The sequence below is a fragment of the Notechis scutatus genome, chromosome Z, assembly GCF_049901735.1.
Source record: "Notechis scutatus isolate UNSWTSFEM ecotype Mainland chromosome Z, rNotScu1.2, whole genome shotgun sequence".
Taxonomy (NCBI): domain Eukaryota; kingdom Metazoa; phylum Chordata; class Lepidosauria; order Squamata; family Elapidae; genus Notechis; species Notechis scutatus.
The window spans coordinates 123,142,143-123,154,769 of record NC_142025.1 but is presented as its reverse complement, the minus strand read 5'-3'; the positions used below and the strand labels follow the sequence as shown (position 1 = coordinate 123,154,769).

General features: G+C 47.7%; 1 protein-coding gene across 1 annotated transcript; it reads left to right on the top strand.

Annotated features, from left to right (window-relative positions):
• The first annotated feature begins 141 nt into the window (after window positions 1–141).
• On the top strand, window positions 142–11,845 carry LOC113430714 (uncharacterized). The gene is made up of 6 exons (XM_087946829.1): window positions 142–269; window positions 6,620–6,718; window positions 7,265–7,307; window positions 8,757–8,966; window positions 10,108–10,231; window positions 11,711–11,845. The coding sequence occupies exons 1-6, from the start codon at window positions 202–204 to the stop codon at window positions 11,815–11,817; spliced, it is 651 nt and encodes a 216-aa protein (XP_087802955.1). The 5' UTR covers window positions 142–201; the 3' UTR covers window positions 11,818–11,845.
• Window positions 11,846–12,627: the final 782 nt, after the last annotated feature.

Genomic DNA, 12,627 nt, shown 5'->3' with positions numbered 1-12,627 from the left:
AAGCCTGGTTTTTTTTTTTTTTGGCGCGCTCGGGGCCTTTGCTTCCCAGGGTGCCCCGCGGCGGCCGCGCATTGCCTTCTGGGGCCTGTAGTTTCCCCGGGCTCCTGTCAGAGCGGGCCTTCCTCCCAAGCTAGATTTTTTTGGGTGTTTTTTTTTGTTGGTTCCCCCTCGCTTGCGGCTCCCCCTCGCCCGGCCGGCAAGATGGACTGCGGGGTCCGAGCGGAGGCCTCGGAGGGAGGCGGCGGGCCCACGCTGGGGCCTTTCGTGAAGTACGTGGCCTCCTCAGGAAAGCGAGGGCCCGGCGGGCGGCCTCGCGGGGTCAATTTGAGGACCACCCCGGCCACCCCCGCCTCCCAAGCAGCCTGAGGGGCTGCCCCGAACCGGCTGGGTAGGCCGAGCAAGCGGGGCTCCTCGGGATGCCTACAAGGCCTCGCGGAAAGGCCTCTCCTGAAAACGCCTCAGAGGCCCCCAAAAGCCCAAAAATAAGGGCGGTTTTTCCTCATGGGGAAATTTTTTTTTCCAAAAGGCAGCTGGACTTCTTTGCTTTTCCCCTCCTCCCCACCCTTGAAAACGTTTCGCTTCCCCTTCAGGAAGCTTCTTCAGTTCTGACTGAATGGTGGGGGAACGAAAGATCACCTGGTGGTCTCCCTCTCTCTCTCTCTCTCTCTCTGAGACCTGGCCTTTCAGGCTCACCTCTAAAGTCCCCTTGAAAAAGCACCTTGTTTTAAAGCCATCTTTAAAACTTTTAAAACTTTAAAAATTTTATGTGGGGGGAAGGAAAGGGGGGGAAAAAAGTGAAAAGTTTCAGATTTGGAAAACAACAACAAAAAGAATAGTTTGGAAAAATAAGTACAATATTAGAAAGAAGGGATGACAAAAGAGAGATTGGAAGTAGAGAGAAAGCGGAGGGAGAAAGAAAAAAAGGAAAAGAAGTCAACAAAAAAAGAAGAATAGTTTGAAAAATAAGTACAATATTAGAAAGAAGGGATGACAGAAGAGAGAATTGGAAGTAGAGAGAAAGTGGAGGGAGAAGAAAGTAAAGGAAAAGAAGTCAACAAAAAAAGAATAGTTTGGAAAAATAAGTACAATATTAGAAAGAAGGGATGACAGAAGAGAGAATTGGAAGTAGAGAGAAAGTGGCGGGAGAAAAGAAAGAAAGGAAAAGAAGTCAACAAAAAAGAATAGTTTGGAAAAATAAGTACAATATTAGAAAGAAGGGATGACAGAAGAGAGAATTGGAAGTAGAGAGAAAGGAGGGAGGAGAAAGGAAGGAAAAGAAGTCGACAAAAAAAAGAATAGTTTGGAAAAATAAGTACAATATTAGAAAGAAGGGATGACAGAAGAGAGAATTGGAAGTAGAGAGAAAGTGGAGGGAGAAAGAAAGAAAGGAAAAGAAGTCAACAAAAAAAGAATAGTTTGGAAAAATAAGTACAATATTAGAAAGAAGGGATGACAGAAGAGAGAATTGGAAGTAGAGAGAAAGAGGAGGGAGGAGAAAGGAAGGAAAAGAAGTCAACAAAAAAAGAATAGTTTGGAAAAATAAGTACAATATTAGAAAGAAGGGATGACAGAAGAGAGAGAAAGAAAGAAAAAGGCAACAAAAAAATTTTGGAAAATCAATATTAGAAGTAAGTAGAGAGAAAGCGGAGGGAGAAGAAAGAAAGGAAAAGAAGTCAACAAAAAAAAGAATAGTTTGGAAAAATAAGTACAATATTAGAAAGAAGGGATGACAGAAGAGAGAATTGGAAGTAGAGAGAAAGGAGGGAGGAGAAAGGAAGGAAAAGAAGTCAACAAAAAAAGAATAGTTTGGAAAAATAAGTACAATATTAGAAAGAAGGGATGACAGAAGAGAGAATTGGAAGTTGAGAGAAAGCGGAGGGAGAAGAAAGAAAGGAAAAGAAGTCAACAAAAAAAGAATAGTTTGGAAAAATAAGTACAATATTAGAAAGAAGGGATTGCAGAAGAGAGAATTGGAAGTAGAGAGAAAGTGGAGGGAGAAAGGAAAAGAAGTCCTAAAAGACAGAAACAAAGATATAGAGAAACAGGGAAACGGTCTAAGGATGGAAAGTATAAATGCCTGTTCAGAGATCATGGGTGAAAATTTAATGGAAAAAGGGATTCTGCAAAGGGACATAAGATAGCATGGTTATATTAGAAAGAGAAATCATTTCAGAAAATAGGATGACTAAAAGGATGGATAAAATATTGATTGTAATATAGTGGAATGTTTGTTTATAAAGAAATGAAAGAAAGTGAATGAGAGAATGAAATTAGGAAAGGATGGGAACATTCTAATTATTATGAATGATTTATAAAAATATGTGAAGAGAATTATGCAAAAACAACAAAAAGAATTAATTATGGAAAGTTTATAAGTGTTCACAAGGAAGTATGATTTTCAACTGAAAGGAAAAAGATGTTAAGATTTTAATGAATATTAACGATAGAATTGATTTGGAATGGAATGAGTGTTTTATATGTATGTATGTATGTATGTATGTATGTATGGTATTCAGCTTTGTTCAGGTATTTTTCCACGTTATTGTAGTTGTGCTTTTAAAGTTGTAGCAACGTTTTGGCAGAATCTCATCTGCCATCATCAGATATATCATCAGATTAGATAGATAGATAGATAGATAGATAGATAGATAGATAGATAGATAGAAGATAGATAGATAGATAGATAGATAGATAGGCATAGATAGATAGATAGATAGATAGATAGATGATAGAGATAGAAAGATAGATAGATAGATAGATAGATAGATAGATAGATAGATAGATAGATAGATAGATACATAGATAGATGATAGATAGATAGATACATGATAGATAGATAGATAGATAGATAGATAGATAGATAGATAGATGATAGAGATAGAAGATAGATAGATAGATAGATAGATAGATAGATAGAGATAGATAGATAGATAGATAGATGATAGAGATAGAAGATAGATAGATAGATAGATAGATAGATGATAGAGATAGTAGATAGATAGATAGATAGATGATAGAGATAGAAGATAGATAGATAGATAGATAGATAGATAGATAGATAGATAGATGATAGATAGATAGATAGATAGATAGATGATAGAGATAGAAGATAGATAGATAGATAGAGATAGATATATATTTATATTTTAAAAAAGCACCTTTGGGACAACCTGGATGACCGACAGGCTCCATAGAGAGGCAGAGCAGGAGGCCTTGCAGGAGCTTTTGCCTGCAAACCGTCAGCTGTACCTGACTGAGTACGGGCATCCCTTAACTTACAACCGTGTGTTCAAAGTTACAAAGGGGGTGCTTGACAAAGGGGATTTACGACCACTTCTCACACTTCACAACCATCGCAGCATCCCTACGGTGCTCGATCAACCCTTGGCAACTGGCATGGACTTAGGACCGTTGCAACATCCCAGGATCCTCATGGGATCACTTTGGGGGTGGGTACCTTTTGAACAAGCAGAGTCACTTGCCGCCCTTTCTTTCACAACCGCGGCCAGGACGGTCGTCAAAACGGGGCCAAATCCCCTGGACTGGTCTCGTTTAGCCACGGGGAAATTGGGCCTCAGTGGTGGTTTGTCAGTCAAGAGCTGCCTACCATCTGACATCGCTTTGTGACCGGCAGGAAGCAGGGAAACCTGATCGGAAACGGCTCCGATCTTAGCCGGCACTCTGCAAAAGATGATGCCCTCCGCTCTCTTTGGCAGATTAGGAGGCGCCTCTTGCTTTGAATGAAAGCTGCCTTTGCAGGAATTTTTTTTTTGTGGGGGCAAAAGGTCTTGTGATCTATTTCTTAAACCCCGTTGCGTTTGGCTTCAGTCTGCGTGGCATCGCCCGTACGCTCCGGAAGCGTGAACGCAACACGGGACACGTTGGGACGCGGGTTTTGCCTCAAACCCGAGGCCTCCAGGAGCGCGTGATGGAGAGGATGAATTCAATCATGTTTTCTGCCTCGGAAAGACATCACATGCCCCGTTGCTGACTGCACACTTGTCGAATTCTTTCCCTGTCTGAAACAATTCAATTAAACCCAATCAATTAAACCCAATTGCCAATCAAGATCAATACGTTAACGCCAAAGAGCTCGTGTGTGTGTGTGTGAGACAGAAGACGGCAAACGGGTGACGAAAATTGCCTCCATTTCCCAAGCCATAAATCTGTTGCAAAGTCCGAAACCGGTTGGAATATTTGCATTTACTTACTAGTTGTGGCCTTTAAAAGCAGCGAGTCCTTGCTTATCAACTGCCTCATACAGCAGCCGTTCATCCCCATTGTGGGGGGGGCAAAAAAACTCCCTTTGTGACCAATCCTCGCGTGGACCACCTTCGCAAGCCTGTAAAGCGAAGGCAAGCCGAAGGAAGATCGTAAGCGCGGTTTGCGGCCTCCGCTTAGCGCTCGCAAACCAAATTGCGGGCCCCCGTTGCGGTCGCTAAACGAGGACTACCTGTAACTCAGTCGTGTCAAAACAAGGTTGGGGATTCACGGGGGTTAGTTAGGCCTGAAAAGTTAGGCCTGAAAAGTAAAGAATGCAATTCAGAGCCAAACTAGTCTCTCGAATGGATCTCTTTTATTTATTTTTTTGCCAGATCTGTAAGTCCACTCGTTCCTTCAAACTTGGATTTGAACCATGATGGTCAAGTCATTCCTGTCCCCAGATGTTTAACCACGAGGCGGATAGGCTGCTTCCGTGGCCTTCAATTGAATGCTCCCATTTTCAGGACGCCCCCTAGGTGGCAGCAGGGAGGAAGGATTTTTTGGGGGGCTCTCTCTGCTGCCACCTGGTGGCTTCATTTCTGTGCGGTCTCACCTTTCCGCCAAGATAAATGCCAATATTGGACTTTTGCACTGGCCAAAGGTCATTGCAAACCTCTTTTGCTTCTTGCTTAACCCTTGGACCAGGAAGGAATTTGTCCTCCTTGCCATTTGTCCCAAGAGAAATTTTGGTCTAGCTTGTGCTTGTATAATATTGATTATTGAACATTCATTGGACTATTTTCCCATCATTTTATATGAGATATTCTAATTTTCCTTAGGATTTAATCTTATACATTCATCCAATGGTTATATGTTTTATATTGCATTCTTTTTCAGTCTATTAACTTTGAGTGAGAGGCTTACTAATCTATTTCTTTACCATGTCTTTTTATCTAACCATTGCTAAAATAAATCCCATGTCATCTAACATTGTTTATCCTCTTCTTCTTTTAATTTCAAATGTCCATTTACTCATTTCGGCACAGTCCATGATTTTCTTAATAATTTCCTCCTGCGTAGGTGTTTTTTTTTTTTTCCTTTTTCCAATTCTTAGCAAATAACAATTCTAGCCGCTGTTAAAACATTTGACAATCAAAACATTTCAATGCTTTACAATATGTTTCTGGTATAATTCCCAATAAAAATAGCTCAGGTTTAAAGTCCTATGTGTTGCTTTGTCGTTTTTTTTTCCAACCATGTGTGGCTTCTAGTCCAATATCTTTTTGCATCCGAGCATGTCCTTTTCTGGAGCTTCTTTTAAAAGCTTTTAAATAGCTTTTAAAATAAGCTATTTTAATCTTTCTTCAATATTATTTTTGGTGTTCTATATTCATCAAAGCTGAGCTTTTCCTTAGAGCCTGCTCTGCTTCCTTTGATATTGATAATACGCTCCAAACTTTGAGGTGCTTTCATCCCTCACTGCAGGAGGAACTTATTATTCCTTTCCTTCTTTAAAAAAAAAAAGCTTGCAATAAATAGATAATAAAAATAAATAGATAATAAAACAGTTGACTTCCAGGAAATGCTAGATTTATTACGCCTTTCATTCCTCTCCTGACGTTGTCTCAAAAGGAAGTGGAAGCGGCGGGAGGGAATTATTATTTTGAAAAAGTTTTTATTTTTTTATTTTTACAACAAAAAGAAACCAACCAAAGCATCTTTCAGTTCAACATTGTGCCGGTTGGTACCTATATCCTGTGCACGTAATAACATTATCATACATTTCTTACTTGTTTGTATATATAAACCATCCTAATCAATATTTGATCTCGCCTTGGTCCATTATTATATCATCATGAATGTTGTAATTCTTATCTTTCAAAAATATATCTCATGCTTACCTAAATTCTATTCATTCTCTCGCTCAATCTAAGTCCATCCGTTGTAACATTACTATTATCGCGCGTTTCCGTTTCTTCTGTCTAACCATTCATAAAATATATCCAATCAATTGTAACATTACTATTATAATAATCTTATAATAATCTTTTTCTTCCTGTTCTTTCATTGCCATTGTTGCTCTACCCATTCCTGCACGTTCCGTTATTTTCCGAATGGTTTCCTCCTCGTCGGGAATTTTTCTCCTTTTTTTTTTTCCAATTTGGTGCCCATACAATTCTAAGCGGCTGTTCGTGCACGAATCCTCAAACAGGTTGTCTTTCTACTCTGTAACCTTCAGGCAAAATGGCGGCGGGAGGAAAATGGACGGGGATTGCAGTGGGATTGAGGGATGTAAGGGCACTGGGTTTTTCATAGCCCGCCGGATTCTGCTCGCGTGCAATAAAGACCATTTCCTTTGCACCGCGTTGGCTCGAAAACTAAACAGGTTTTTTTTCCACCCTCCTCTTTTTTCAAGGCAATCCAAGATGGTCAGCCGAGTCCAGGCCGAAGTCGGTCCCGCCCGCGATGCCCACGGCACGGCGGACTTTTGGGACAGGCTCGTCCAGCAGCCGAGGTAACGTTTCGCCATCCCGGCGGGTGACACCGTTCGGGGATGTGGCGGGGGGGCGGGAGAGAAACACCGTTCCGGGTTGGTTTTTTTCCCCTCCCTGGTCCTGGTTAGTCCCTGACTTAGAACCTCTCACTTCGAGACCGATCGAAGTTACGACGGTGCTGGAAAAAGGGGAACCGGCGACCGGTTTTTCCCACACTGAACGACCCGTCACAGCGTCCCCCATGATGTTAGGGGATTGAAATTCAGGGGGGGGGCGTTACGGGAGGGGAAGCGGTGGCTCCCTTTTGTTTGCAAAATATATATATATATATATATATTTTGCCGGCGAGACGAAGCAGGAAAGGAGGCCGATATCCTTCGCAAGCGCTAAATCGGAATTCTTTTGCTTTTCCTGGTCATTACCTAGCCAGGGATTTCCAAATGTAAAGATTTGCACCCAGGCTTGGCTGACTTCCTACAGCCGATTCTTTCTCCTACATTTCATACGGAAGGGATCCTGAAGCGAAAGCCAAATAAATCGCACCTATCTACCTGTTTCTCTTTCAGTTACCTCTGGATGGACCAGTACCAGGAGGCCCCACACCTGCTGGTAGGTTTCCGCGGCCTGGCTGAGGCCTTCTTTCGAAACCGCTGCTTTTTCCTCCTGCTTCTTCCCTGGGAAAAGTGCAAGTTTGTTCCGTCGGTGAAGCTGGGGTTTTTGGGTGCCTTAGGAGGGGGACCCTGGCACTCCCACTGGGATACCTTTGCCACCTGTTGGGGGCTCCCACCAGGCGTTGGGACAGGGGCTGAAGTCTCGGAGGCAGGATTTCACTTTATTTGATTTTATTTGGTTTGTCAACTGCTTACGAGAGAATAGGTATGAGTAAAAACATAGTTATGAATACACGGATGCGTATACGAAAAATAAAAAGAAACAATAGGACAGGGACGGTATAAGTATCAACATAGTTATGAATACATGGATGCATATAAGAAAAATAAAAAGAAACAATAGGACAGGGACGGTATAAGTATCAACATAGTTATGAATACATGGATGCATATAAGAAAAATAAAAAGAAATAATAGGACAGGGACGGTATAAGTATAAACATAGTTATGAATACATGGATGCATATAAGAAAAATAAAAAGAAACAATAGGACAGGGACGGTATAAGTATCAACATAGTTATGAATACATGGATGCATATAAGAAAAATGTTTTTTTGTTAGTGTTCAGAAATCCTTATTATCCCCTTGACATTTAATTATCCAGTTTATTTACCTATTGATGCCAAAGCGGGTTTTTCCCGATTTCTCATTCATTTCTGTTCGCTGTCAACGTTAGGAAAGAGAGTGAAAACAAAAACAAAAAACCTTTCCCTTTTCACTTTCATTCGCCGCTTTTTTCCGAGTCTTCTTTGGGAGCGATGTCTCTTTTGCAAAAATTTAAATTCCAGGATACCTTAGTTGTTTGCTTTTTGTCCTGGTCAGCCAAAAAACTGTCACTTCTTCCCTTCCTCCTGCACTTTCTTTTCCGGCTGAGTGCTTCTTTGAGGCGGCCATTTCTGACCGCCGCTCTTACCGCCTTCGGAAAAGGGAGTTTAGCCGGCTGGGGAGGAGAGGTGCGATTCCCTTCGACCCTGCCAGGTCTCCCCTATCTTCGACCACCTCTAACGGGGTGGCTTAGCCCCGAAGCCGGCTGGCTCGGGGCACTCCAGCGGCGAGCGCAGGCAGAAACCGCGCACGATCGCGGATTCCTGCCTGCCCCGAAGCGCTTGCAAACCGGAACTCGGCCTAAGACTGAATCTTGTAGCACCCCACTGCTTCCTTCCCTCTACGTCGACTTAGACCCATTGAAGACTACTCGTTGAGTACGCGGAAACGATTTTTGAGGCCAACGTTCCTGTTAAGGGAATTTTTGCCCCATTGGAGGAGTTTTCTTGAAGACTACTCGTTGAGTACGCGGAAACGATTTCTCTGGCCACTGAAGCGGGGAGCCCCCTTCTGCAGGGAAGCTCTCACCCGAGGCCCCTGTGCTTCCCTGCCCTTTGTAGACATCCGGATGTGCAGCCCAGCGGCCCGCCGGAGAGGAGGGGGGCCCGTGGCCCTGGGAGACGGCCCCTGCTCCGCAGAGCCTCCCGTCCCCAAGGAGCTGTGCCAGAAGAAGAAGAAGCGCCCCAAGCAGAAGGGCCCGGACACCTCCGGGGCGTCTCCGTGTTGTATCACTTGGAGGAGGTGAAGAGGCGGCAGAGCAACATCGACAAGTAAGGGAACCCCCCTTTTCTTTTGTAAAGGTGGCGGGAACTTGGGTCACGCGCAGGTGGGTATTCTGGTGGCCCCTCCTCCGGGGCCAAAGGTTGGGCTCCGGTTGGTAGACGAGAAAGTCTTGGCGGGTTTCCAACCCCCAGGGCTGGTTTGGTTTCCGTCTGGCTGCCGAGAAGGGCCCAGACTGACCCCAGGGTCCCTTTCCTTCGGACACTGCCCAGCCCAGGGGTCATCTGCCCTTCCTCCCCTCTTGGGAGCATTTGACATGAAACGGGGAGTCCTCACCGTCCACTCACAATTGAGCCCAACGTTCTTGTTAAGGGCGTTTTGCCCCATTGGAGGAGTTTTCTTGGCACCGTCATGAAGCGAAGCACTGCAAGTGCCCAACAGGCAGCCCGGTTGTTAAGTGAATTCAGCTTCCCCCCCCCTTCTTGCTGGTCAAGAAGTTGCAAAGGGGGGGTTGGGAGGGCAGGATAGGGCAAGCGTCCTAAACTACGACCCAGTTGCCATGAATTTTGATCCCGTGGCCGTGGCGATGGGACGGTTCCCAACGGTGAATAAAATGGTCCGAAGTCGTCGTTTTTTCCCCCCAGCACCTTGTATCTTGCAACGGCCATTCAACGAACGGTCGTAAGTGGAGAAACTAGCTGTAGCAAGTTAGGGAAGGCCGGAGGGAAAAGCACCGTCACCATGTGACCGACCTGATTTTTGACAACCCTTTTTTGGCTACGGTCGTTAAGCGAACCCCTTGTTTGCCCAACCCTGGGAGAAATCATCGGTTCCGGCCCAAACGGGGGCAATTGCGAGAGGCCGTAAAACCCAGACCCCAAAGGGTAGCTTGGCCCGGCCCCCCAAAAGAGCCAACCACCCCGAAGCTTACAGGAGGGCGTGATTCCCGCCAGGGAGGTGGCACCAGGAACCCCCCACCCCAGCGTGGGATGGCGAGGGGCAACCTTGACCCCAAAGAGCCAGAGGCCGCTTCCCCTCCTTGCAAATGGACGCCCTTTCCCCCATCCGGCTGCTCTCGGGGTGCCCCCACCGGCCGCGGCCTTGCTTTGCAGGTCTCTCTCCGTCGGAGGCGAGAGACCCGAGCAAGTGCCAGCGCCTCCCGATCTGGCCCTCCCCTCCTTTGTTTCGAAGGGAGAAGGCGACCCAGGAGAGGTGGCTCCCCCCAGGAAACGGGACGGCCGCGTGTCTTTTGAGCCCCGCCCGGACGCCAGAGCCCTACGCCAGGCCCTTCCTGGGCAGAGGCGCCAGTGCCCAGGTGAGAGCCAGGGGCTAGGTGACGTTGGGGAGGGCAGCCATTTTGGTCCGCCAGGTTGTCCTGCAAGCCAGGTGGGAGGCTACTAGTTGCCTAGCAGGGAGGGTTTCGGAGGGGCTGAACCCCAGTTTCTCAAAACTGGGGCAGCTTAGCGGGGGGCTTCGAGCCCCGGGATTCCCCAGCTAGCAAAGCCAAGAATTCTGGGCCCTGAAGTCCACACACAACCGATAACCCTCACCCTCACTCTAACCTGACCTAACCCTCACCCTAACCCTAATGTAACCCTCACCTAGCCCTAAGTCTAGCCCTAGCCCTCACCCTAACCTAACCCTAACCCTCGCCCTCGCTCTAACCTCACTCTAACCTAACCCGAACCCTAACCCTCACCCTAACCTAACCTAGCCCTAACCCTCATCCTGACCCTGACCCTAACCCTGACCCTAACCTAACCCTCACCCGAACCCTAACCCTAACCCTCACCCTAACCTAAACCTAGCCCTAACCCTCATCCTGACCCTGACCCTAACCCTACCGTAACTCCAACCCTACCCATACCTAACCCTCACCCTAACCCTAACCCTAACCCTCATCTAACCTCACCCTAACCCTAATGTAACCCTCACCTAGCCCTAACTCTAGCCCTAGCCCTCAACCTAACCCTAACCTAACCCTTGCACCGCACTAACCCTCATTCTAGCCTAACCTCACCCTAACCGAACCTTAACCCTCACCCTAACCTAAACCTAGCCCTAACCCTCATCCTGACCCTAACCCTGACCCTAACCTAACCCTCACCCTAACCTCACCTAACCCTCACCCTAACCTAACCCTCACCCATACCTAGCCTCACCCTAACCCTCACCCCCTCACCCAACCCTCAACCTAACCCTAACCGTCACCTAACCCTCACCCGAACCCTAACCTATCCCAACCCTCACCTAACCCTCACCCTAACCCACACCTAACCCTCACCTAACCTAACCCTCACCCTAACCCTCATCTAACCCTAACCCTAACCCTAACCTAACCCTCACCTAACCCTAACCTAACCCTCACCTAACCCTAATCCTAACCCTCACCCTAACCTAACCCTAACCCTCTAACCCTAACCTAACCTCACCCCTCACCCTAGCCCACCTAACCCTCACCCTCACCTAACCCTCACCCTTACCCTCACCCTAACCCTCATCTAACCCTAACCCTAACCTAACCTTCACCCTCACCCTAGCCTAACCCTCACCCTAACCCTCACCCTAACCCTCACCCTAACCCTCATCTAACCCTAACCCTAACCCTCACCTAACCTTCGCCACCCTCACCCTAGCCTAACCCTCACCCCTCACCCTAACTGCTCCCCTAACGGCCCATGGGCCCCACCCAAGCTTCCCACGAGACCCCCAAACCCTCATTCTGCCCCTTCCCGGGAGTTTTGGGACAACCCCTCCTCACCCCCTCCCCACTGACTCCCGCCTTGCCTTGCAGCTCCTCCTCCGCCCGCAGTGGAACCCCAACCTGAGGTGCCCCCGTGTCTCCCCGGAGAAAGCCCTGGCCTTCTACGCTCTGGCAGCCCACCACCGCTCCCCAGCTGAGCTGCGCCCGAGGAATGACCCAAGGCCAGGAGGACGCTGGGGGTCAGCCTTGCCCAGCCGGGATGGCGGAGGAGGGGGGGGAGTTGTTGTGTTGGCCAGAGAGTGTGTGTGTGTGTGTGTGAGAGAGAGAGAGAGAGAGAGACAGTGTGGCCTGTGCCAATAGGAGTTTGGGGGTCCCCGTCTCTCTCTCTCTCTCCTGGGTGCCCCTACGCATCTCCTCCACCCGAGGCCACTCACTCCTCCTCCTCTCCCTCCACCCAAGGCCACTCACTCCTCCTCCTCTCCTCCACCCAAGCCACTCACTCCTCCTCCTCTTCTCCTCCACCCAAGGCCACTCACTCCTCCTCCTCCTCTCCTCCACCCAAGGCCACTCATCCTCCTCCTCCTCTCCTCCACCCAAGGCCACTCACTCCTCCTCCTCTCCTCCACCCAAGGCCACTCACTCCTCCTCCTCCTCTCCTCCACCCAAGGCCACTCACTCCTCCTCCTCCTCTCCTCCACCCAAGGCCACTCACTCTCCTCCCTCCTCCTCCTCTCCTCTCACCTGAGGCCACTCACTCCTCCTCCTCCTCCTCCACAACCCAAGGCCACTCACTCCTCCTCCTCCCTCCACCCAAGGCCACTCACTCTCCTCCTCCTCTCCTCCACCCAAGGCCACTCACTCTCCTCCTCTCCTCCACCCAGGCCACTCACTCCTCCTCCTCCTCTCTCCCCTCCACCCAAGGCCACTCACTCCTCCTCCTCCTCTCCTCCACCCAAGGCCACTCACCTCCTCCTCCTCTCCTCCACCCCAGGCCACTCACTCCTCCT

Coding starts and splice junctions, on each gene's coding strand:
- LOC113430714 (XM_087946829.1), top strand. CDS start 202: ATGGACTGCGGGGTCCGAGCGGAGGCCTCGGAGGGAGGCGGCGGGCCC. Junction 270..6,619: donor ACGCTGGGGCCTTTCGTGAA/GTACGTGGCCTC, acceptor TCTTTTTTCAAG/GCAATCCAAGATGGTCAGCC. Junction 6,719..7,264: donor AGGCTCGTCCAGCAGCCGAG/GTAACGTTTCGC, acceptor TTTCTCTTTCAG/TTACCTCTGGATGGACCAGT.